Source organism: Colletes gigas, unplaced genomic scaffold (assembly GCF_013123115.1).
Source record: "Colletes gigas isolate AHSC1104 unplaced genomic scaffold, ASM1312311v1 Colletes_gigas_Sc00012, whole genome shotgun sequence".
Taxonomy (NCBI): Eukaryota; Metazoa; Arthropoda; class Insecta; order Hymenoptera; family Colletidae; genus Colletes; species Colletes gigas.
Window position 1 is genome coordinate 3,516,092 of NW_025106641.1, and position 25,087 is coordinate 3,541,178.

The 25,087-nt window shown below is 39.6% G+C and overlaps 3 protein-coding genes across 8 annotated transcripts; 2 read left to right on the forward strand and 1 right to left on the reverse strand.

Annotated features, from left to right (window-relative positions):
- Nucleotides 1-228: 228 nt before the first annotated feature.
- On the forward strand, nt 229-11,031 carry LOC122398922. The gene is made up of 5 exons (XM_043399187.1): nt 229-251; nt 3,469-3,732; nt 8,576-8,896; nt 9,149-9,427; nt 10,478-11,031. The coding sequence occupies exons 1-5, from the start codon at nt 229-231 to the stop codon at nt 10,668-10,670; spliced, it is 1,080 nt and encodes a 359-aa protein (XP_043255122.1). The 3' UTR covers nt 10,671-11,031.
- A 1,937-nt stretch (nt 11,032-12,968) lies between these two features.
- On the forward strand, nt 12,969-14,759 carry LOC122398710 (cytochrome c oxidase subunit 5A, mitochondrial). Its single transcript, XM_043398822.1, has 2 exons — nt 12,969-13,294; nt 13,588-14,759. The coding sequence occupies exons 1-2, from the start codon at nt 13,087-13,089 to the stop codon at nt 13,839-13,841; spliced, it is 462 nt and encodes a 153-aa protein (XP_043254757.1). The 5' UTR covers nt 12,969-13,086; the 3' UTR covers nt 13,842-14,759.
- A 1,135-nt stretch (nt 14,760-15,894) lies between these two features.
- On the reverse strand, nt 15,895-24,968 carry LOC122398787 (DNA-binding protein P3A2). Of its 6 annotated transcripts, none has more exons than XM_043398976.1 (8): nt 24,898-24,968; nt 22,499-22,781; nt 21,128-21,252; nt 20,633-21,058; nt 19,720-20,022; nt 18,972-19,109; nt 18,747-18,912; nt 15,895-16,847 (listed from the first exon to the last, which is right to left on the reverse strand). In XM_043398976.1, exons 2-8 carry the CDS (start codon nt 22,674-22,676, stop codon nt 16,516-16,518), a joined length of 1,668 nt encoding a protein of 555 aa, XP_043254911.1. In that variant the 5' UTR covers nt 22,677-22,781; nt 24,898-24,968; the 3' UTR covers nt 15,895-16,515. The 6 variants fall into 6 exon arrangements, with proteins under 6 accessions (XP_043254911.1, XP_043254914.1, XP_043254915.1 ...); XM_043398979.1 differs by lacking the exon at nt 24,898-24,968 and adding an exon at nt 24,403-24,841 and having other exon boundaries at nt 22,523-22,781; XM_043398980.1 differs by lacking the exon at nt 24,898-24,968 and adding an exon at nt 24,403-24,841 and having other exon boundaries at nt 19,822-20,022.
- Between the last annotated feature and the right edge of the window lie 119 nt (nt 24,969-25,087).

Consider the following 25,087-nt stretch of genomic DNA (forward strand, 5'->3'; position numbering starts at 1 on the left):
ATCGAGTCCGAGAGGGGATCGAACTGGTCGGGAGTTCTCTGTCGAAGATTTTTGGGGATCGACTGATCGTCGACGGTCTGTTTGCGCGACAGTGGTTCGGTTCGTCGAATATGAACGAATGCACGTTCGTTGAACGAGTCCAACGAGGTCCACGGAGGTGTGCGATTTATGGAAGAGCTTGAACCGACTCGCCCCGGGGACACTTTGAATCTTTTGCTCGCGGATGAGATGCAGTTGAGGGTGTCACCAAGGTACGTTGGCGACCCACGGTGGCCCAAACGGGGGTTCTAGCAAATATTAGAATAGTTTGAATCCCTTCAGAAGCATTAAAGTGCGGTATAAACGCATTACAAATGATCAAGATGCAGAATTTTACTGTTCACTGCCAAATTAAAATGTTAATTTTATATAATGAACTTGAAGAAATTATTAGCAAATTACTAAAGTAACGTTAACGATAGTGGAATTGACAAAGTTTAGCAAAGTTAGTCACTTTCTCTATCATGTTTTGTTTACTCTTCCATCGTTATTGTAAAGAAGTTTCTCTTGATTTGCCAGTGAATAATAAAGAACTACTTGACCAGAGACTAGACCAGTAATATAAAAATGTGAAATCTACGTATCGATCATCGAGTTGATCTTGAAATCGAGTGATCTGAAAGCAAAGAAATATAGAAATTAATTAATAAAATTTAAACGTCGTTTCTCGGTGTAGCATCATGCTCGTAGCATGAATGACACGGTAGACGACGTGTTAAAAGCCTCCGGGAGCGTTTCCATCGTCGCGAGCCGAAAGATATACGCGATTTTTTTATTAATCGAATCGCGAGCGAAAAAAATACGAGATTGTCTGCGTATCGATTAAAAATTCGCAGAAAAATATGACTGTCAAAGATCCTGTTCGAAAAACGATATAGATTCGTCTGTCGTGCTTATCTCGACGTTCTCTTGAATTATGCGACCGTCAGCTCGCGAGGAATTGCACCGAAATTATGATATCGCGATCGAGTTTACGCAGTGCTCGTTACGATCTATATTTTATTCATATATTTCTTTCAAAGCTAATTTATCTGCGATAATTGCTATCGTTAGTAGCGTCGTTAGTGAAGTATTATGAGATCCAGAGATCGATACGTCGTCGTCCAAATATCGTTTCAATTATTATCAATTATCTATTATAGGAACATGTTGATAGCGTTTACTTTCGTTTTCTTTCGTAGATACGCGACAGAACTCTTCGTCGTGGAACTAGAGAAATGAATTCCCAATCTCTGGATAGAACTCGTGAATTTCGAGGATGTTACAGAAGCAAATGCTACGAGAAACGTTAGATCACAAGCGGTTCCTGGATCGTCTGAAAATAAAATGTTAGAGGCGCGTAAATTTTTGGGAATTTGATTTTGCTAGAACCTGATGGATCTGAGAAGCAATGAAAATTATCTCTCGGAGGGGGGGGATGAGCTAATGGATAATTTTTGAACGTACAGCTTTGCAGATATCATACGTGCTAATTACGTAAGAGCCGGGTTACGGAGGCGCGGCTTCTTTTTATCTTCGCGATGAAAAGAAGATGATTAAGCGTCCGATGGCCAAGTGCCAAACAGTCCTCCGTAAAACGACGAAAAGAAAACGACGGGATCGCGGATGGTATCGGCGTTCCGTGCTTGTCGAAGCCACGTCGATTTAATTTCTTTAAATCGCGGACAAAATACTGGAAATTGATACATCCGGTTACATCGTACGCTGCAACGAACATGTTTCTCGATAAACCCTTATTCGATACTACGGCAGGGCTTCCCGGAATTACAGAAATATTATTTTTCGCACGAATTCACCGTATTAACCCATTTTAACGACGATTCTATCTCCGCGAAAGATCGTTCGGAACATCCTTATTTCATCAGCAAAAATTTTTCTCAATTCGGTCTATTATTTTGTTCGATTGATTTCAAGAAGTCGATACGGCTTAATGGGGAATTCTAGAGACCAAAATTAGACGAAAATTAAGAATACTTATTTGTTGATGGAGGCTTCGTTGAAAAGTTATTAACAATTAAATTCAACAATTTCAAATCGTTCTGGAAAAATTATTTTTAGTTGCAAGGGCCAATTACGATCATTTTTTGTCAATACACATAACCTTGAAATCCTACCCGTTTTCCAGAAAAAAATTTGAAAAGGTGTGAAATTTTTCGGCGAAAACAAAAGATTTCAAATCGTTATAAAAAAATTATTTTCGGTTGCGGGGATCAATTACAATCATTTTTGGTCAATACACATAACCTTGAAATCCTACCCACTTTCCAGAAAAAAATTCGAGAAGGTGTGAAATTTTTCGGCGGAAAAAAAAAATTTCAAATCGTTTTAAAAAAATTATTTTCGATTGCGGGGGTCAATTACAATCATTTTTGGTCAATACACACACCTCCGAATTCCTAACCATTCTCGAGAAAAAAATTCGAGAAGGTACGGAATTTTTCGACAAAATTAAAAAATTTCAAATCGTTTAAAAAAAATTCTTTTCGGTTGCGGGGGTCAATTACAATCATTTTTGGTGAATAGACATACCCCCGAAATCTTACCCAGTTTCCAGAAAAAAATTCAGTACAGGCGGAACTTTAAAAATTAATAACTTTTTAACGAAGCCTCCATCAACAAATTGGTATTCTTGATTTTCGTCTTATTTTGGGCTCTAGAATCCCCCATTAAAATTTTTCCCAGGCTGAACACTGTATAATATGAAATATTACGCAAGGTCGAGCATACTTAAATTAAAGATAATTATTTAAACGAAGTGAGTGAGGAAAATGGCGAAGGTGGAAGAGTTAAAGAGATTTCGCCGATGAAAGTGTAATACAAGGCTTGTTCGGATTCCCCTTGAATTCAATTCGCTGCATATAAAAATAGAATAGCTTTATTTAATGTTCAGCTCTCGCGCGAGCATAGACGAATTTTTTCGCGCGGATTCATTCGCAGTCGGCGCGCTTAAATAAATTCCAGCTTGAAAGGAGCCCGTCCGAAGACGTCGAAATTCAATCTGAAGGAAATTGTAACTCGACTCCTCGTAATCACGTTCAAGAACAGAAGTAACAGAAAATTATTGCTGCTCGTTGTTAGTTTTATTCGTTCCATCACCGAAACTTGGATAAAGGAGCAAAGTCGTTTATAGTCAGTATTAAGAAAGGGTATCAAACGCGCGAAAAGGCTATAGTCAGGAATTGTAACTCGAAGCTTCCTCGTGTTCTCGGAGCAAGAAGCAGAATTTAATTTGCTTGTAAAAAGAATAACGTTATTGGATCTGTTACCGGCGATGTTAGCATTTAATGCAGGTTTATCGTTTCTGAATTAAAAATATATGTTTTAATTCAGTTTTGCAGAGAAGGCTAAACGTTTTGATAACATGATTATTTGTTAGCAGTTTATGTTTAATTCTATTTATATGATTATACGAACCTTTTTGTATTTAAGAAATATTCTGTCCAGGAAAGAGAGGCGAATCGTTTGGATTCGGTGCCCGATGCTGCTGGCATTGGGGCTGCTTCTGGTACTGTCGGACGCCGGGGCTCTTCATCAGGAATCGAACGTTCTGCCGTACAAGAACAGCTCGTTAGAATTCGCCAGGACCACGCGGGGCCGCGGTATTTCGGTCACCAGGATCCTCCAGGACGGCGAACTCGAGCGGGTCGTCCGCTGGCATGGGATCTGCGCCAAAGAAACCGTCGTCAATTGGGGGTAAACAGAGACACTCCTTGCCCCTTTCAGAATCATACAAAAAAGTGTCAAAGTACCCCGCCAGGCACCTAAGATAACTATAAAGCGCCATTCTACAGGTTCTACACTTCGAATTGTGTGCAATTGTTGTCTTTCGTAGGATCGTCAACTTCAATCACATTTGTCACGAGTTTCCCCATCACATTTGCTATGAACAATTGTCTGCACGATTCGAAGAAGTGCAGAACCTGTAGAATGACGCCTTATAGTTATGTTAGGTGCTCGCTCCTTTCAGAATTATACAGCTGGCGAAACGGGGATGTTAAAAAAGTGTCAAAGTACTCCATCAGGCACCTAAGATAATTATAAGACACCATTCTACAGGTTCTACACTTCGAATTGAGCACAATTGTTGTCTTTCGTAGGATCGTCAACTTCAATCACATTTGTCACGAGTTTCCCCATCACATTTACTATGAACAATTGTGCAGAATTCGAAGAAGTGTAGAACCTGTAGAATGACACCTTATAGTTATTTTAGGTGCCTGAGGGGGTACAAATTTGGTACGTTTTTAATATCCTACTTTCTATGAAACTACTACTGTTTTCAATAGGAAAGTTCGAATGCTTTGATAACATAGTTTAAGTCTGGGGAAAGTGACCGTACTTAATAAGTTGCCAAGTAGAATGCATGAAATTTGTGTACATGGTCAGATTATCTTATCAAAGTTATGCAACCTTTAACGGATAGGTGTTATCTAAAGCAAAAATTAGCGTTTCAATATGTATTATTTAGACACTTCTTGTTGAAAAACGTAACTTCTTATTTCCTCGTTTTTAAAGATACCAAAAACTGCGCAGATTAAAACAGTTTCCAAAGATTTACAGTGAGTAACTTTAATATTCGGACACTATACAACTTGAAAACTTCCACAGGAATCTCGTGGTATTTCTTTTAGTCATTTATACAAGTTTACGTGCTTTGAAATTGCGAAAAACGAATTTTTAAGAAAAATCGACAGGGGGTAGCTGCTGAAATTTTTCAGCGAAAAAAAATTTCTTCAAATTGTTCTGGAAAAATTATTTTCGGTTTTGGGAATAAATTACAATCATTTTTGGTGAATAGACATACCCTCGAATTCCTACGCGTTTTCGAGAAAAAAATTCGAATAGGTGGGCAGATTTTTCGAGAAAATTAAAAAACTTCAAATGGTTCTAAAAAAATTATTTTTAGTTCTGGGGGTCAATTACAATCATTTTTGGTGAATAGGCATATCCACGAATTCCTACGCGTTTTCGAGAAAAAAATTCGAATAGGTGGGCAAATTTTTCGACAAAATTAAAAAATTTTAAATCGTTCCAAAAAAATTATTTTTAGTTTCAAAGATGAATTACGATCATTTTTTGTGAATAGACATACCCTCGAATTTCTACGCGTTTTCGAGAAAAAAATTCAGTAAGTTGGACAATTGTTTCGAGAAAATTAAAAGATTTCAAATCGATCTAAAAAAATTATTTTTAGTTTCAAGGGTGAATTACGATCATTTTTAGTGAATAGACATATCCCCGAATTCCTACGCGTTTTCGAGAAAAAAATTCAGGAAAGTGGGCAGATTTTTCGAGAAAATTAAAAAATTTCAAATCGTTCCAAAAAAATTAGCTTTAGTTTCAAGGGTGAATTACGAACATTTTTGGTTAATAGACATACTCCCGAATTCCTACGCGTTTTCGAGAAAAAAATTCAGTAAGGTGGACAATTGTTTCGAGAAAATTAAAAAATTCCAAATCATTCTAAAAAAATTATTTTTAGTTCTGGGTGTCAATTACAATCATTTTCGGTGAATAGACATACCCACGAAATCCTACGCACTATCGAGAAAAAAATTCTTCACCGAAAATATACTCTGTGACCGGAAATGCTTCTATAACTTTTTAACGAAGCCTCAATCAACAAATCAGTATCCCTGATTTTCGTCTTATTTCGACCTCTAGAATCTCCCATTAAAATTTTCCCGAGGGTTCTCTAACCACCCTCTATAAATAAAAATTAGACTTCTATTAACTAGACTAGAATGTAATTTAGAATGAATTTTTTTTCTTCTTTATCACAAACAAACTTACAATGCGACAAAAACTGTTTAATGCCCAAATATTAAAGTTATTCACCGTTTAGTATAGATCGAACAAAGAGTACAGTAAAAGTCGCATCTCCCACGCAAGTAAAATCGATTTATCGCGCGAAATTAATGCTGAAACAGCGTGGGGGAATAAAACGGACACAATAAATATCTTTGTCGTCCGTAAGAACCGTAACTAAATCCGAATCGATGTTTACAAGACGGTTAGATCCTTCGGAATTTCTCAGCCGGTGTTTTTTCGTCGCCGGAGCGGCCGAGCGTCGCCCTATCCTCTTTGTTGGAATAACATTTTCTCGGCCAGAAGCAAATCTCCGCGCATTCCCTGCCGACCCTATGGTAGGGCTCGTGGAGGATGCCGCTGTTAGCTGTCAGAAAAACAATGCTTGCCTTTCACCGTTGCCAATACGCCCGACGGCCTGCTACGCGGGACTGCAACGCGTGCATTTAGCATCGGTTTACCTCTTTCAAACGCCGTCTCGTTTAGAAGAACGCTCCTCGCTGATACGGTCGTTCATTCCGCGGTTCGTTCGTCCCGTCCTTGTCAACTGGCGCGAAGCTCATAGAATTACTCGTGCTAAATCGAGTCCCACACCTTGTTTCTTTCAAGAAAAAAAACAAGAAAAATCGATCGTTCGTTTAACCCTTTTTTTTATATCAAACGCCTCTCGACAGTCGGGTACAAGTTTACGGATAGCTCAACATTGTTGTTTGTTTCTAGATATTGGCGCCAAAGTGTACACACAGAGTGTCGCGATCGAGGAAAATTTCTGCAACCAAAGAACCCGGTCACATCGTGTTTCTTAAAATAAGACGAAGACTTCGTAAGGAGGAACGTCTGAGACGCGACTTTTTCTATCGCGAACCATAGCGACGTTAAATCTAATTAACACAATTTCAACGAGGAAATAAGAGTTCGAGTATCCACGCCTCCAATCCTTTTGCAACGCGATTTCCAAACGAGTCTGACGTTCGATCTCGAGCGTGGTTGTTTCTTTTTTCGCGGGGGAGGCATCTTGAAAAAAGTTTGCGAAGCGGCGATTCGAGGGTACGTGTGCAGCTGTTGGTCGGCGAAATTCTCGAATCGGGAAGCAATTTATCGCGTTCGGGCGTGGACGGCGGCCGCTAAGCCAACCGAGGCCCTAAGCCGAAAAGCGGCAAGTTAAGTAAGCAAGGATTACGTCGAGCAGGAGCGCGTCGTGTCCTCCAGGACACCGGTCCCCCGGACCAGCGGTTGTAACTCATCTGCTGATGCTCTCACGAGGATACCGGGGAATCCCACGACCGCGAAACGTCGCCTTGCACTTAAATCGGGGGGAAAGCTCTTTTCCTGTAACGAGAAAAGCACGTCCCGCGACCGTTCTCATGATTCCCCTGCGCCGGGAACGATCAATTTTTGATCGAGAAAGGACACTCGTTGCACGTTTCGAAGTAGAACCTAATATCAAGAAGATCTTCCGGTTTCTAAGTCATTTTTTCCACCCCGAAGAAAGACCATAATCTATAACCAGATCATTGCGATAGATTCAACGTGAAAGGAAAGAGGTCTCTAGCACTTATCAAAATTGCTCGTTTCGAGCCAGGAGCATAAATTCATAAAGGGTTACTAAATAAATAGCCTTCTCGTTAGGATTATGCTGGTGAAAAGAATTTGCTATACTTTCTGGTGGCTTCTGACCAACTGGACTGTCAAATTGATAAACCGTTGTTCGTTCCTTGCCCCCCCGCGTAAGAAATGTATCGTGGTCCAGTGGGGGGTCGCGTGGCCCCCCGTTGGGAATCCCTAAGCTAAACGACGAGTGAGACGTTGCATCGTAAGTCGAGTCATCGGGGGCTCGAATGCGTTAATGATGCCTTAGGAAGATGCTTATCTCGATGCAACGGGAAAGTAAGGCGGGGGAGCATCAATCATAGGTGCAACGCTAATCGCTGGTCCGGTAACACGTGCGCGCTCAATCTACCGTGAATCGTGCCCGCGCTACTGTCTACGAATTACGTACGCGTCGTGGTTACAGATTTTTTTCCATCGGTTCCGACGCTCCCTATTTTACCCTCTCGACGAAAAATAGCATTGTACTCGCGGAGTTCGTCACCTCGAAATGTCACACCCTTTTGACACTGTGGGGCGCTGCTTTGTCGCGGCGTGGAACTCGAGAAATTCGAAAAGGAAAGGGAGGGGGCTTTAGTGGACTCATCAGTTAGGCTTTCTAGCAGGCCCTGAAATTAAAAATTTTAATGGGGGACTCTGGAGGCCAAAATAAGACGAAAATCAAGAATATCAATTTCTTGATTGAGGCTTCGTTAATAAGTTAGCGAGTTATTAAAAAAGTAAATCAAAAAATTTCAAATCATTCTGAAAAAATTATTTTCGGTTGCGGGGGTCAATTACAATCATTTTTGGTGAATAGACATACCCCTGAAATCTTGCGCATTTTCGAGAAAAAAATTCTCTACTGGCGGAACTTTAAATGTTAATAACTTTTTAACGAAGCCTCGATCGAGAAATTGGTATTCTTGATTTTCTTCTTATTTTGGCTTCTAGAATCTCGCATTAAAATTTTTCTCAAGGGTGGACGAACACTGTATGTATAGCAACCGAGGTCGAGCGCTTGCGAGAGCGCGACCCCTCTGGTGGCGACGCCTACAACACCTATCCGTTAATTAGGGAAAGAAATCAGGTGTAACGCAACTTAGATTCTATTGTTTCATGATGATATGCCCCTCGGTAGAGATACGGACGTAGCACTGAGGCAAGTCTGGCTACAGGAGACCGGCAGAAAGTTGCAACTCATATACGAGGGCGGCACGCTGACCGACTGCGTCGACGAGAAGCTCGCCGACGGGGACGAGAGGTCTTGCTCGTCGAGCCGCCACTCGGACGATTACGATGTCCAGGCGTCTATCGAGGTGTTCGAAGTGGACGACGACGAGGACGCGTCGAGGATCCCTCGGGACCTCTCCTGGCTCTCCTCCGCGTCTGACTTGCGCCATCGGTGCTCTCGCGTGAGAACGAGAGCGAGGAATCAAATCATCGCTCAGCATCGTCGCAGGTACTCGGAAAATACAGTGCACGATTATAAACGTCGACTCGCCGCCGTTTTACAGATATTTTTACGCGTTATAACGTGTTCCCTCTCAAGTTGTCGCAAATGTACCCGAACCTGCGACAACCTGAAAGGGAATCACCAAACGCTAGGGACGAGAATGAGATTCCGTGGATAGAAATAACGTAGCGAATGAGAGACGAAGGGTGTGACAACCCGAGAGACAGTAGACTGTACGCGTGTTAATTTTTAATGCAGGAAATTCGCCAAGCTTCTGAACGCGACGAGCAGCAGTCACAAGCAGAGGAGGGGCAAAAGTCGGTCACGGAGGGACTTGTTGATGATCCCAGGTACACAATGGTGCGGACGCGGTCATCGTGCAACCAAATATACGAATCTGGGCGGTTTCGGTACAGCGGACGCCTGTTGTCGCAGACACGACACCTCGTGCCCCTTCTTCATACCAGCTTTCGAGACGAATTACGGCCTCTTCAACTGGGGCATCTCGAGCATGATGCACTGCGCCTGCGACGAACGGTACCATTATCAATTTCGGAATTAGATATCGAACGACGGCTATCCGGTGGGAAAACAGGGAACGTTCAAGAATAATCCAACACGGGTCGTTGCCCCGGCTTTTGCACTCCGATTTTGATTCGAAACGTCATTTCCAACTCAAACTAATTACGCTGTTCGACAAATTAAAACATTTTTCCCGAGTTGCAAGTCGATAAATACTTCTGAATACGCGTCTGGAACGAGAAACTACACGAGAATCGCTCGGTAGATATTACAGATCAAACTCCGCGTATGTAACAATTGATCCGATAGTAATTACTTCTTTGGCCAACGTATGAAAGTTCCCTGTTTACTCATGGTAGCACAGACGAGGTATATGAGTCGACCTTACAACTTATGGACCTTCGTGACTTAATTTAACTGACTTACCGACCGGAAAATTTTTCGACGAAAAACAATTTCTTCAAATCGTTCTGGAAAAATTATTTTTAGTTCCGGGGGTCAATTGCGATCATTCTTGGTCAACGGACATAACCCCGAATTCCTACTCACTTTCGAGAAAAAAATTCGAGTAGGTGTGAAATTTTTCGACGAAAAAAAAATTTTCGTATCGTCCTAAAAAAATTATTTTTGGTTGCGGGGGTCAATTATAATCATTTTTGGTGAATGGACATAACCCCGAAATCCTACCCACTTTCGAGAAAAAAATTCGAGTAGGTGTGAAACTTTTCGGCGAAAAAAGAAATTTTCAAATCGTCCTAAAAAAATTATTTTTGATTCCGGGGGTCAATTATAATCATTTTTGGTCAATAAACATACCCACGAAATCCTACGCATTTTCGAGAAAAAAATTCCTTACCGAAAGTCTGATTTGTGACCAGAAATGGTTCCCTGCATATTTATAATTTCATGCATATCTTTAAAAAAATCACAATTCCTGAACACATTGAAGGATACAAACACAAAAATACATTGAATGTAAGGTCTACTCGTGTAAATACCTTTGAAATAACAATCTTCAAACGTCGACGGAGTATAATTATCGTCGAACGCGTTCGATCCTTTCAGTTTCCGGACGTGCCTGAAGATGGCGGGGACTGCATCCGCGAACTTCATCGGGAAGATCTTCTTCGATGTACTACGAACGAAGTGTTTCGTCCTGAAACCGCAGAAAGTCTGTGTAAAATGGTCGTGGACGAGCAAGTGTCAACGTCACGAGTACCGGAAGCAAGCACACGTTCGTGATAATGTTCCTTATTAAGCCTTTACCCAAACATGCAAGAATCGTGACAAAGAAAAAGGCGGGAGACGTTCTTCTTCTAGAGATGTTAATACCAATTCTCAGGGATGCGATATTTTGTCGAGTACTCATCTATACCCGACAGAGGGATGTGCTCGGTGAAAAGGATCGAAGAAGAAAATTGATTCTTGTCAAATGATTACCGTCTGATTTCACGAATGACAATACATAGCGATCGTAATAGGAGAAATGGTTGGATTTAGGGAATGTTGCGAGATTTTCGATAATTTTCAGATTCAGTTTCGATTAGTAACGGGTGTCATTAAATGGCTCCTCGTTAAAAGTATGGACAGTTTAACGTGTAACGAAATTTACATATCTATACTACCAGAATTCGGAAAAAACAAAATGTGAAGATAGTTAACGATAAGACAGGATTTAATTTTATTCCCATTAACGTGCGACAATGATACGCGACAGTATGATATAAATTAGCGAATTCGTTGATGAAACTGTTCGAGATAATCAGGGTATAATTTTTACTATCTATATGCTCTAACTATGTAGTTGTTATTGTCCTAAAAGATGCCAAATAAATTATTCTGTAGATAAAACATAATGAAACTATACATATCAACGTAGAATAATTTTCCCATGCATGGGAAAATTAGAAGAGAATCGATATTAGGATGTAGCTCGATCGAATCGTCACCGATGGTGATTGGTTAAGGGAACGTAAAACGAGTCAATCTTTTCTCTAGAATCGTACGAGTTAACTGTACTTTGTGTATGTATTCGGTATGTTTGTATTTATGTATGAATGAGATACACTGTCGGAACGTGTAAAAGTATCGGAGAATAAGTTGATGATCGTAAAGTTACAAATAAACAAATCTCGAATCACGCTAACGGAAGAATAAGTACGAAGAAAGTAATAGCAAGAGGCGTTTAACAATACGTATCGTTAAATTATTGGAATAAATAACATTTCCATCATTCTTCTCTTACTATTATATATCCTTGAAATATTTTAGACATTTGCATCTATCGGCACGGAACATTTTGTAAAGAACCTAACCTAACCCAAAACCTAACCCTTAAAATTCTCATAGCGTCAACAGATTCTCTTTTATACGTATTATCGCAAGGGTCGTAGATCGTGCGATATTTCTGTGAAACACGTTCGAAACGATAAAAATATTTAAACTGTATAAAATGGAAATAGTTCACGCGTTTTATCGAGTACGGTGGTACATGCAAGATCTATGCATTAGGTCTGTACTAGTAGGTTTATCGTTGTAAATATGTATAATGGGGAAAAAACTGTACTATCATCTTCAATAAAAGATGACACGAATTATGAGAACGATTATAATTAATTTTTGCGAATAACAACGAATGGCACTTCCATCTTTGTCGAGTTAAATTTCAGTGGTACGATCGACTACGGTTACTTTAAGTTTTTAATTATACAACCGTCGATTACATAACCCGAAGAAACGTAAGCAATGGTAAACGTAATTCTACAAGCAAATTATCCATGATACAGACAAACGTTAATAAACCGAGGTTAGTTTACCGTACACATTTTCATTTTCTACGAATTCAATAGAATTTTACTACTTATTAGATAACTTACACAAGACGCTTGGTATTGATACTTGTAAAAAGTATATTTAAGTTAATAAAAACTACAAATTCAAACTACTTCGAGTATACTACTTATTCCCCATTTCACCTCTACAAACCATTTCCTTAAGTTAAATAAACTCCGAGTCGAGGAAACTTCCGTGCATAACCTAGAACATTTCTCTCCCGATGCAAGGTTCGAAAATCAACGGGGAATCCCGCCAAACCTTGCGCCACCTCTTCGGGCATCATCTTCTTCCGATACCAATGATCAGAATCGTCCGAAGATGTTCCCAAGTCGCAACTTTTTCAATTCGGAAACTTCAATGCCATCGAGTCTCTATTTACGTCTTGTACCTAAGAATCACTATCGCAAGAGCTACCAAGGCACCGAAACATAAAACCCTCTATTAATTTCTTCGAGAAATGAAATCTGCCAACATCTAAAAATAGCACGGAACCCCTTCGATCCTTTTCCGTTTAATAGAGATTTCTGTTTCGCGGAGCACCGAGTTGGAAATTCAAGGAATATATTTGAGACGTCGTTTCGCGAAAGGGGCCCATGAATTTTAGTCTCCCGTCGAAAAGTTCGCGGTAAGAAGGGTTAAGTTCGACTGGCGCGAGAACCAGTTTGAATAGCGCGGCACGAATGCACCGGATATGGTGCGCTTTTGGTGAGCTTTCGAGCCGCAGAAGCGAGAAGCCTCGAATCGTGCTGATTTCCGTCTTCTGTTCGGTTTACGCAACACAGGTGACGGACGGTTCGTTTCGCGAAATTTGCCAAATTGTCAGTGAATCTGAACGCAAAATGTTGCGTTTCATGGGAGGACGTGTACATTCCATCGCGAGGAGCACGATAGTGCCACGCAGCACGGCTATCGGGGCACAGAATGTTCGTGCTTCGCACGACGAGCCCGAGGAGTCCGAGGAGGAATTCAATAAAAAGTACACGACGTATCTCAGTCGTCCGGACATCGATCACTGGGAAATTCGTTCGGCTATGAACACATTGGCTGGTTAGTGTTCATCCGATTACGTACAACTTTTTTTTACCGATCAAAGAATTCTGTCCGCGATTGTCGTATGCCAAGTATTGCCTTTCCTAGGTTATTCAAATTCAACGGTAACGTTCTAATTTCAAAATACGCGAATTCTTTCTATCGTATAACTTGCTCGAGTCGATTGTAAACTATATTTTATGATAGTTTTATTATCACGCTTCTCCGCTCGTTAAATCTAATTCCCCTAAGGTAATTTAATCGATTCTCTCAAAAAAACAAAGATCGTTATTTTCTTTATTTTTTCCCAGGTATGGATCTGGTGCCCGATCCAATGATCATTTGTGCAGCGTTGAGAGCCTGCCGGCGGCTAAATGACTATGGTCTCGCAGTGAGATTCTTGGAAGTCGTTAAGGATAAGTGTGGCTCGAAACTAAATGAAATCTACCCTTATATCCTGCAAGAGATCAAACCTACTTTGGACGAACTGGGTGTCAATACACCGGAGGAGCTCGGTTACGACAAGCCAGAACTAGCACTGGTGGCTGTCGAAGACATACATTAATTTATACATCTAAGAACCCTCATAGTATTTATGTATAGAGCTACCATTTGTTGGATTATTTCTAAAGAAAAGGATTAATCTTGAAAATCAGGACGAAAAAGGTACTTTCTGTGTACATACCTGTTACCAAATACTGATATAAATAAATTAATGTCATTGTTTTATGTAGTGCCTTTTCCCATATACAAAGCGCTCTGTCGATCGAGAGAAGTATTATTAAAGTTAAATAATCGTTCGAACGACGTTTACCACGACCTTCGAAATTAACGAAAACGAAATGATATGTATGTATTATATTTTAATCGCAACTTCCATTGGTTCTTCGCGGTTGCATCTAAAATCTTAATATTTTTCAATTTACCATTTTTTTTTTTTTCTCTCCTTTTTACATCAAAAGTAACCAAAGCGGAAAGGTGACACAACGACGACGTATGTACAACTTACATTGTAAGATACACAGCGATAAAGTCATGTACACGTACATCTATAATTATCTAAAATGGTACTACATATTCTTCCCCAAACGACATTCAACTTAATTTATGTTCCGTGTGCTTTGTTACAAACAAGAACAAAAGAAAAAAAAAAAAAATAATATATATATATAACACGGTCTTACATGGGAGTATCAATATATTACATTTGTATGCAATGGCCACAGTTTTTTAAAAAACAATATAACAATTAATATCTAGTCTTTGCGATCTGTTCTACCGATAATTATTAAATTTAACTACTTTCTTCTATTAATGTTATAAAAACCTTTCTTTCTTTTTTATTTTTTTTGGTATCGTTCGTACTCGGTATCAAGGGCAGTTTGTTGTTTCAATGTTACGACTCTGCTTCCGGCGTACGCCTCGAGGAGAGCGTATCGCACACCTACAGGAACTTCATTCACGATAAAAATACATGTACTAATAAACAGTAATTAAATAAGTATCACAAACTTCTTATCAGAATTATTTGAAAATTATATATATATAATATATATATATATACGCAACTATATACATATATAGTTAATATGTAAAAATACTAAAAGTAATAGAGAAAAAAAAGGAGAATGTAAGATCGTTAGAAAAATCAAAAACTTACGCTTAAATATCGATCACGCATCCCTGGCAAAATTTGATACCGCAACATTGAAACAAGATTGCACAGAAAACATAACACTTTCCCTAACTTTAGACAGTATAAAAGTGAGTTGGCATTTAAATGCATGGAAACGTTTCGACCATATTCATTTTTTCTTCGTTAATAACAAAAATAAATACATTTTGCGAGTTTATCTGCAAACGAACATAAAGAACAATACATGATTCCTTCGTTCATATATTCTGCACGTTGTCGCGATGAAACAGAATGTAAATGATAGCGTCGGTACCCATTCGTAAGAATAATATAGTGTTCTTTATAACATCGATCGAAGTAATTTTTCTAATAATAACAACGTAGCGTTAATGTGATAAAAATTAATCACGTTATGGGGATGGGGGGGTGTGCATTGAGACTTCAAATCCATACGTCTTATTTTCCAAAAAAATTATATCTTATAGCCTATTTGTACCCGTCAGAAATGCTTAACTTCTTTTTTTTTTTTTTCATTTACCGCTACTATCGATCATTAGTGTATATTAATATGTACCGTTATATGTCTCTACCGTTAGATTCAATTTTTATATTTCAATTTATCATAAAAATAGGCTACGTGTTTTTTCTGTTTTTCTAATCCGATGGCCAAATTCTCTCAACCGAAATGTTACGTTTAGCTCGGAATCCTGATACCGCGGAATTTTGATTACTCTTCCATCGACCCTTGACGAAGTTTTTCCTTTTTTTTTTTTTTATACGCGATGTCGTTTCCCATAAATATTTTGGAATTTTAAAAATGATTATCATCCTCGTACCTATGAAAAATATCTCACCGTTGACTTGATCGTTAAATTACATCGTTTACAGGTATCGAGCCGCTACGCTAAAAATGTTCCATCCGGATGATCGATTCGACACAATTGAATTACTTCCCGTAACCGTTCCACTCGTTAAAATAGTATTTTAACACGAATCTTAAATTCTTTGGTATATCGATCGCTCGTTAGGATCCGATACTAAGGACTAGACGAAAATATTTCGTTATCCGCGGAGAGTCACTGGATTACGAAGATTGGTGATCGTTCCCAGTCCACGGACATTTTGTGTAACTACGAACGTATCAATGAAGATCTGCGCGTAAACTCGAGCGACTCGGGTTCGCCGAGCGCGGCGTGTAGCACTTCCTAAAAATTAGTACTATCTTCGAGAAATCGAATTACAAGTGAATACTCTAAGTGTCTACAATGAGTCTTGAATACAAATATGATTACATCCAAGAAAGTCCGATGTGTCCAAACACTCGATCCCAATATTCACTCTCAGACGCATATATTCGCTATTCCGGTTCGCTGTTCCCAGCAACCTGGACACGCTACACAATGATTCAGAAAAAGAAAAAAACAGACACAATCATTTTTCCCTTAATATTAATAACACGTATCGTTTCTAATACTCTCACTCTTTTCTCATTTTGAACACCACTAAATGTGCACCCGTCGCATTTTTTGGTGTTGAACGTTAAAAGCTTTTTTTTTTTTCTCTCTCTCTCTCTTTCTTTCGTATTAACTATGGGTAAAACGCTTTATTCTGGACTAGAGACGGTTTGTTGTTGTTGACTGTCCTCGTCTTTTACAACTTCGGCCTGCATGGCCTTCGTGAGTACGTTAGCATCCTTCAACGATATCACTTGAAGAACTTGGTGTTCACCCGCTGCGTTTATCATTGTCATTGGATGACCCTGTATAGTGACGGCCTCGATGCTAGTCTCTCCATTTCCAGGCTCGACTTTCGGGACTTGAACCATGGGCGTCACAACTTGCATCGTACCGTCACTTTGTATATTGGCAACCATAGTCTGATACATACTAGCGGATACCGGTACTGTTATTACTCCCGACACCGATACAGGATAGCCTGAAACAGAGAAGCAACAGTCCTGTGTTCTGCCCCTTGACCAGGCATTTGTTCTGTATGGCAAACTGGGAAAAAAATTTAAAAAAAAAAAAAAAAAAATACAACTCAGCAACGTGGAAAGCACACGCAACTATATGTGTGTGTGTAATGTGTGTACGTGTATGTCTGTTTAGTAATCGTTTCTATAAATCTTTATTGAAGAATGTTACGTCTACACCCTCTATCGTTTTACCCCGGACTCGTCCTCCTATCAATGCTACCAGTTTACGATACAGTTGAAGATTCAACATAGACTATAGGAATTTTCTAACATTTAAATATACGTTTACTGGACGATACGTTAAATCGTATAAAGTTCGTAAAAAAATAAATAAAATTCTATATTAACAGGGCGTGTTAAAAAAAACAGTATGTACCGCTTGTTATACAGGATGTTGAGAAAAAAAAAATATGTTTAGAAACTTTGAGACACGGTACTCAATACAAAATATTTAGTCATTGGAACGATGAATCATCAGTATAATCTAACGTTAGATTAGCCGAACATCGCATCTAACTCTAATATTGATTTTTCACCCTGCTATGACTAAGCATTTTTTCTTTACTCGATTCAGCGAACATCGTATACTCCCAAAATTTGTAAATATATTTTTTTTTAACACTCTGTATACAGAGTATGGTATAATCATGTGATTTGACTGTAAAAAATAAACGTTTCAGTACCGTATTCGGTATTATATTTTTTCTGACACACCCTTTTAACGTAACATCATTAATGCGCAAACATAATCCACATCTACACTTCAGAAACATAAGGCATTAATAAAAAGCAACAGATGTTTAAGCCATTCTGTGAGACACAAAATTTATAAGACCGTGAAAAATCATGTAGATAGAAACTTTTTAATGTATTGAAACGTTCGATCAAGTTAGAAATCCAAATACGCGAGTAGCTTAAACAAAAGCTGCCGAATACAACAACTATAAAATAATAAAACATCAACAAAAAATACTCTATGTACAGCACTTTTATTTCTCTTCGTTTAATTAAAGTAAATAACCAATCTTCGGTAATAATGGTAAGTAGTGATTGTAGAACGGGGACAGGTTCTTTTGTGATCGTGAAGTACCTTCATTTATTTCTTGTTAAATTAAAAATCTTAAGAATCCATGTAAATTCCATCGATTGTACCGTTCACGTTACGATTTATACATTCTAGAATGTTACGATCTATCCGATCCCTTTACTCGATAGGAGACCACCAAACTATGCATGCAACATTCCGATATATATAAATGTATCGCGTTTGGAAAAATTCATTTAAACGTTTAAAAGTATGTACATGCATACACATATATTAATTCACTTTTATATTATATCATAATTGATGTCCTTCTAATAGTGGTATAAAAAATCTTTAGCATCATCTTAAAAAGAGAATAGTCTAACATATACAAATACATACAAAATGACAAAATATCGACAGCGATCTACGATCTATATAGATTTTTTTTACCTTTTTACGCGACGTTTGAACGCAACTCGTAAAAAAAGGGGGAAAAAAAAGATATTAATAACATTGTCCTACGCTCCGAATTTTCTTCCAATAGCCTTTACATCGTATTAACCATGGATTCTTAAAGATAAAATTAAAATAAAGCTGTGCATAGCTCCTCGAGTGAAATTGCCGTATGTACAGTACCAAAAAAAAAAAAAAAGATTAACTAGTTCCGACATTCTACTTTCGTTGTACAAAGTAGTAGAACAGTAGGTTTCTTGAATGGAGCGTAGCAGACAGCATGCAAAACAACAAAGGATCCTGGGCCAGTAAAAATGAATTCACTGCTCAAGTAGCTCCTGGCCGGCGACGGTGCAGAGCCTATAGAAAACTGTTTTACCGTGTCCGTCTTCTCCTGTGAGAATGATTTGACCGTCTTGACCTAATGTCGCTTCTGTGACGCTGTTCAGGTCGACAGCGACGCTGGTACCCTCTGTGCTACCTGCCACTTCGGCGAGAGCTTGAACCTCCCCTTGACTCGTGTGAATCTGTTCATCATAGATATTCTACTAAATAGAAGAACACGTTTCTACGGAATCGAACGGCCGCTTTGATGGCAACTTACAGTAGCAACGCCTTGGACTTGGGCCGTTGTGCCGTCCGGTAACGTGATTATCGGGTTACTGGGATCCACTTGAATTATGGAGACAGTACCGTCAGGATTCGTTATCGTTTGCAAAACCGCCGTTGGATACTGGGTCATCTGGAGTTCGAGAAACAATTATTATTAATTGCAACGTTCGTCGGTGTTTCCTTTGAAATTATCAACAAGCAAATATAAACTTCAAAAAACGGAGAAAGAAAAATTATAGAAAACTTCGCACGAGACGTAATCAAATTAATAGTACGTGTCCATCGTGTAAGACACTATAGAAATTTTATGATACATAATTGTATGCGCTATACGGGGTGATTCTAGAAACTGGGACGAACTGTATGCAGTTCTTTTCCAAGCGACGATACAAAAAATTGATTTTATTTTCTTATATCCTCGGCTTGGAAACACCGGAGCTTGTCCCAGTTTATAGAATTACCATGTACAATAACTACAGAAATAAAGACGGATTAAACTCAAATAAGGGAAACCAAACACATGAACATAAATGCGAGTTATGTTCAAAGGAATATATGTTTCAAATTCTAATTCTTCTCTACGTAAGAATTTAAAAGAAACACCATGACTTCGTTGCACGCGATTAAACCGGGAGACCGTGCATTGGAATTATTTAAAGAAACTGTACAACTTAGCAGGTCATGTTATTTCATTCAATTCATTGTTCTGTTTCTTTTTTGTACACTCTATCCACTCCCACCTGAGTGGCAGTGGCAAGAGCTGTAGGAGACGCGGCAATGATTTGTGCTGGCGAAGAGTTTCCCTTAGATGAATCCGTGCTGCTCAGGCGAACAACTCCCACCGTCTGTTGTTGCTGTTGCGACTGTCCACCTTGCCCTTGCCCTGACGAATGCGACTGATGCGACGAGGAATGAGGAGTGGACTGTTGTATCAGCACGTTCGACTTGTCGTCGTCTTCGCTAAACGCAGGCAGAAGATCTTCCCTCCCGTGAAATTTATAACAGTTTATTACAATTTGCCTTAACGCGTGCGTCCAGGAGATCTGGAAAATGTCACGAAAGAATTGAACATGGTAAAAAAAAACGTTCCTGCGGGGGGTTTTCTACCTCGCTGAGTAAAAAAATCCGACTGTTTGTTCACACGAAATTAACCAACTGTACGTGTTACAAATGATAAAACTCTAATTTTGCATCCGATGACTTCCTAGAGATGCTTAGGCGGCCATAAACAAAACGACCAGAGTTTATTCTCTGACAATTTTTACCCCGAAACATCTCTCTCCCTCTGTGAAAAAAATAATCGAAATCGCAACCTAACCTCTTGTCTTTTCCATGAAGTCTTCGATACCTTCCTTAATAACGGTGGAGGCGCCATGGGACATAAATTTGGCCCGCAATCTAAAGATGGCTGACGACACGAGCTAATGTCCATTTCATCGAAAAACCATAGTTTAGAAAGTGAAGTACGGAAAATAGAAAATATGGGCAAAATTCTCATTTAAATAACGAATAAAAATTTTGCCCAACCGTATTTGTAAAATATGAAAATGATCTATCGAATAAGTTAGAACAATTTTTTTTTCGGCCAACAAGGTAGAAAGCCTCCTTAAGACGGACGAGAAGACACGTTGAAACGTCACGAATTTTACAAACCTTTTGCTTTTCATCCTCGGACCTCGCATCCATACGAACGTTTGCCCATGGTAGTTCTTTCGGCCACCATGGCGGCCGTGTACTATCCCTCCCCCAGCCAGGTTTACCTCTACCTGTAGAATACTTCAGCATTAACGGGATAAACGCCCTAAGTTGAGCTTGTGTCATTTTTTCCACAGGAGTAGGTATGCCATCTATTATAAGGGGCGGTAATTCGTATAAAGATGGGTCGTCTTGTACCGGCGGCGGAGCTTGTTGCGCGAGTGCACTTTCAAGTTCTTCCATTATAACGTTCCTTAAATTTTTCACTACATCTTCTAACGGTTTCGCTCCGAATACTTTATAACTACTGTTTGGCTTTCCAGGTGTAGCTACTAATACTACTGCTTGCTGTCCAACCCGCGTTGCAAACTCGTCTATGGTTTGCTGCAACAACATTTCTATGATGTACAAGTAACACGATATTTGTAACAAACAATTATATGTACAACTTACTCGGAGTTTCCTTAGGAGTCTGTTTTGCTGTCTCTTCCTGATGCTGGGATTTGTTTCAAAACTATGCGGTCGTTTCCTCTTTTTTGCCGAGACAATGGCGGCGGCTGCGGCTACGCCAACAGGGCCTAAACGTGCGTATTATTAACTAAACATTGTCCGGTTTTGTAATACCGCGGCGAATGAAATGTCAGCAGAATATATTATAAAATCCAAAAGCAGCGATGTTTTATTTAAGAACGATTCGTTTCGAGGAATTATATTTTACTGACATATCGATACATTTTCAGTACATTCAAAATATAAGAGATGCGAAAGCAGTAGTGATATGAAACGTGCTTGATATCCAAGAATATATAACATATTTAATTAACGTATTTTTTTTATATCGATGAAAAAGCTAACAAACTATATTAGATATATATATTCTTGGACTTTCCCTTAGACAAGGTGAAAATTAATATCTACAGACTATTACATTTTTCTAAGACATTTAAATACTGAACATAGCATAAATAAATTTGCAGTACACAAAATGTAAACAGAAATTCGGGCAATGAACTTGATTTAATGTCGCAAAGCTATGATTAAAAATATATAAAAAAGAGAATGATATATGAGTAAATGAAAATCACATACAAAATTGCAAATATAAAAAACAGTGTTTCCATGTGAACGAAATTTTAAAAACATAAGCAAATAATAATACAGCACACAAACAATGTAAAATGCATTCAAACAAGTAGCATGTACATAAATATAACTTGTATTATCATTCTATTTTGAGCAATTATATTAAATAGTAAAATTAGAATGACAAAAAAAGAAAACCAATTCATGCTGCCCTGACTGACAATGACATAAGTAATAAAATAAATAATAAATACATCTGTTTACAGATAACTGTATAACAGAAAAAAATAATTAAAAGTGTTAACAATATTAAAACTCGATAGTTCTTTCCTTATTTACTTTTCGAGATTGCTAATAATTACCAAATCACGGGTATCATTGGCAGGCAGTATCCATTTTTATCTCTCTCTAACGATTGTACAAATCATTGTATATACTTTTCCTAATACTGCAAACAACCGAACAAGTCATCCCCAAGATATTAACAGAATTCTCAACCACAATTCTGATCCATCTACACTTTACATTTATGAAGAGGTATTACCTACTGTAAATTCAACTCTTTCAATGACTTTACAAATATAAGTTACAATCTCTTCCTTTAATTTCTTCCATAGATGATTATAGAAATCGATCATTTAACATCATTGGTGCACCCTGTATGTTAAATTCTACTCGCAAATGAAATTAATTGGAACATAAATAACTCAAAAGGTGAAAAAGCAAAAAAATGGAAATCACCATTAGCGTGTTTGATTTGCCAACCTGCAGCGGCGAGTTGGGCCGTCACGTCATCATCCATGGCAGCCGAAAGGAGGTCCCCTTCCTCGTACGTTTCGGACCCACTACTCGGCTCGTCGTCATCGTCATCTGAGATTCTGTCCATTGTGCCTGACTCTGCGCTGGGCAAAGATACCATTTCCTTTCACTCGCCTCCTGTGTTGTCCTCTCTTATATTGCAATGCCCCGTCGAAACAGATGGTCGTCTTTGATGCCCCGAGTTCTTTTTCTACATCACCTTTGTCTATACCAAAGGATAGAATTTTTATCAAAAACAAATTGACAGCAATTATGAAATTTGTACTGGATAAACTGGTATTATAAAAGCCCTCTAAATTCATACGGCATTCAAAATTATCTAGGTACGTATATTAATCAAATAACATGCCTATTCCCCATGCTTCTCTCCTGAGTCATACGTGAGACCTATTACATCTGTCCCATTCACAATGCTAAATTATCTCCCTTATCTATATGGAATTAGATAGTCTACAGTTTGAGTCACTCGAGTATCTTAATTACGTTACTATAAAACTTTCGTTTAACTGTTCTCCGATTACTCTGCTAAATCTTTCATTGTACTTGCAAAGTGCAAGAATTTAGTAACTATTCATATAACTGCAAGTAAATTATTAATGACAATGTACATACGCTTCTATATGGAAACATCAACGAGGATATCTACAATGCTAGGCATAAATATTGGCACGGTACATCGTTTCATATACAAACATTTATAATTACTAAGAAACTTGTTTATTACATATTACATTGTTTGAAAATCTTTATTTACACATATTTGCTACCAAATATTAAATTTAACATGACGTTATTTAAAATGTGCCGATACTTTTGTCCATGCAAAGGACAATTTATAACACGTTCTTACTAGCCATACGTTTCTTATGTTATGACTTATGAACTTTGTTCTGTTCTGTGTACAGACAAACGAGGTGTTCTAAATACACATAGAAAAAACAAGTAGAACAAATAATCGTTTTAGTAGTTGTGAATGTTTATATAGGGAATGATGTACTGTGCCAACACCTATGTTCAACACAGTATGTAACTAGATATAAACAATGAACGAAACCTAGAGTTCTACCCTGTATAAACCATAAAGACCAATAGAGTCACTGAAAGGTTAAAGGCCATATGTAACTAAGAAAAGACGATCGTGTAATCTTTCGCGTATAGAAAAGTACGGCAATGTAACATACTGGCCGAGAAAGAGTAAATCGTGGAAGACAAGACGAGTCCAGGATGACGATATCACGCGTACAGGACGGATTTCGTAAACTGAGAACAACGGATTCTAGGGTCGGAACGTTTCCCGCGCGTACGATCGGAAGTCACACGCGTCCACGCGTCCTCGTGCGTAGGATGCACGCGGGATAAAAAGGAACGACGGGAGGACGTACAGCGGGAAAAGAGCAGATCGTGAACGTTAACATCGTCGTCGCCGTCGTCGTCGTCGTGATCGTCCGTGCATGGGCGAGCGATATACGTGAATCCCGTACGAAGCGCGGTAAATAGTTATTGCATTCGGCATGCCGGCCAGGCACCACTTCGTTCTCGTAGGACGAGAGAAATTTGACAGACAGGCGACGAACGGCGGACGGCCCCCGGTTAAGAAGATTGGTTAAAGAACGTGGCTTGGGAAAGCGCGGCGAGACACGACAGAGAGAGGATGCGCCAAGCCGCGCACACGGCGCGTTTATTCGGCGATACGTTTGGGGGGGCAATGAAAATGCGCAGGGCACACGCAAAAGAGACCACCTCCGGGGCCGCGAAGCTCATGACCGCGTTGGTACCGCGTTGAGCCATGGAGCAGGCCCAGTGAAAATCGCGAGTTGCGTACGCACCTTGTGTGTCCCTCTGAGTGGTCACCCGATCAGGGAGGGCTCAGGGTTTCGCGTCTGCGGGGAGGCCGCCGTCGGCTACGCTCTCTCACCACGCCCTACGCTCGCGTCTCGCGGTCATCTCGCCACCCGTGTCAAACCACCCGCTCACCCGCACAGCACTACCACCGTGAGGCTGCTAGCCACGCGACCACGTTCGATCTCACCGGGCGTAAATCGCGTGTACGTCGCGCCACGCCGCAACACGCACAACAGCCGCCATAGACACCATCGCCAGTTTCGCCAGCGACCGTCGTATCGATCGGCTACGCGGCCCTCCATCTCCACCACAACAAACGCGGCAGCGAGGCGGCCATTTTGAGCGAGCCTGCGCGGTGCACTCCAAGCAGACGATGCAAAATTGCCCTTATTTCGCGATTAAGCGACGCCCGCGTATCGCCCGGGCCCTCAACGTCCGCTTACGCGCTAATAACGCGCGGATGTTTTTTCACCACTCACCAATTTCCCGTGAGAATCCGCGAAAATGTACCAGCGACCACGGAAACACGAACACCATATATATGTATACGGGTCTGGAATAACGTGATTGGCCGCCACGGCTAGGGTACGCGTTATGGCGTCCATCCGATCTACGTTCCCATTGGGCCCTGAAACACGTGACTCCTGCTCCACAGCATTCCTGGAACGA

Excerpts from the sequence above, each read along its gene's own strand:
- LOC122398922 (XM_043399187.1), top strand. The coding sequence starts at position 229 with ATGCAGTTGAGGGTGTCACCAAG. Across the intron at positions 3,733-8,575 it reads GAAACCGTCGTCAATTGGGG|AGATACGGACGTAGCACTGA; the intron begins GTAAACAGAGAC and ends GCCCCTCGGTAG. Across the intron at positions 8,897-9,148 it reads ATCGCTCAGCATCGTCGCAG|GAAATTCGCCAAGCTTCTGA; the intron begins GTACTCGGAAAA and ends TTTTTAATGCAG.
- LOC122398710 (XM_043398822.1), top strand. The coding sequence starts at position 13,087 with ATGTTGCGTTTCATGGGAGGACGTGTACATTCCATCGCGAGGAGCACG. Across the intron at positions 13,295-13,587 it reads GGCTATGAACACATTGGCTG|GTATGGATCTGGTGCCCGAT; the intron begins GTTAGTGTTCAT and ends ATTTTTTCCCAG.
- LOC122398787 (XM_043398976.1), bottom strand. The coding sequence starts at position 22,676 with ATGGTATCTTTGCCCAGCGCAGAGTCAGGCACAATGGACAGAATCTCA. Across the intron at positions 18,913-18,971 it reads AAGTCCAAGGCGTTGCTACT|AATATCTATGATGAACAGAT; the intron begins GTAAGTTGCCAT and ends TCTATTTAGTAG. Across the intron at positions 16,848-18,746 it reads CACAGGAGAAGACGGACACG|GCTATCCTGTATCGGTGTCG; the intron begins GTAAAACAGTTT and ends TCTCTGTTTCAG.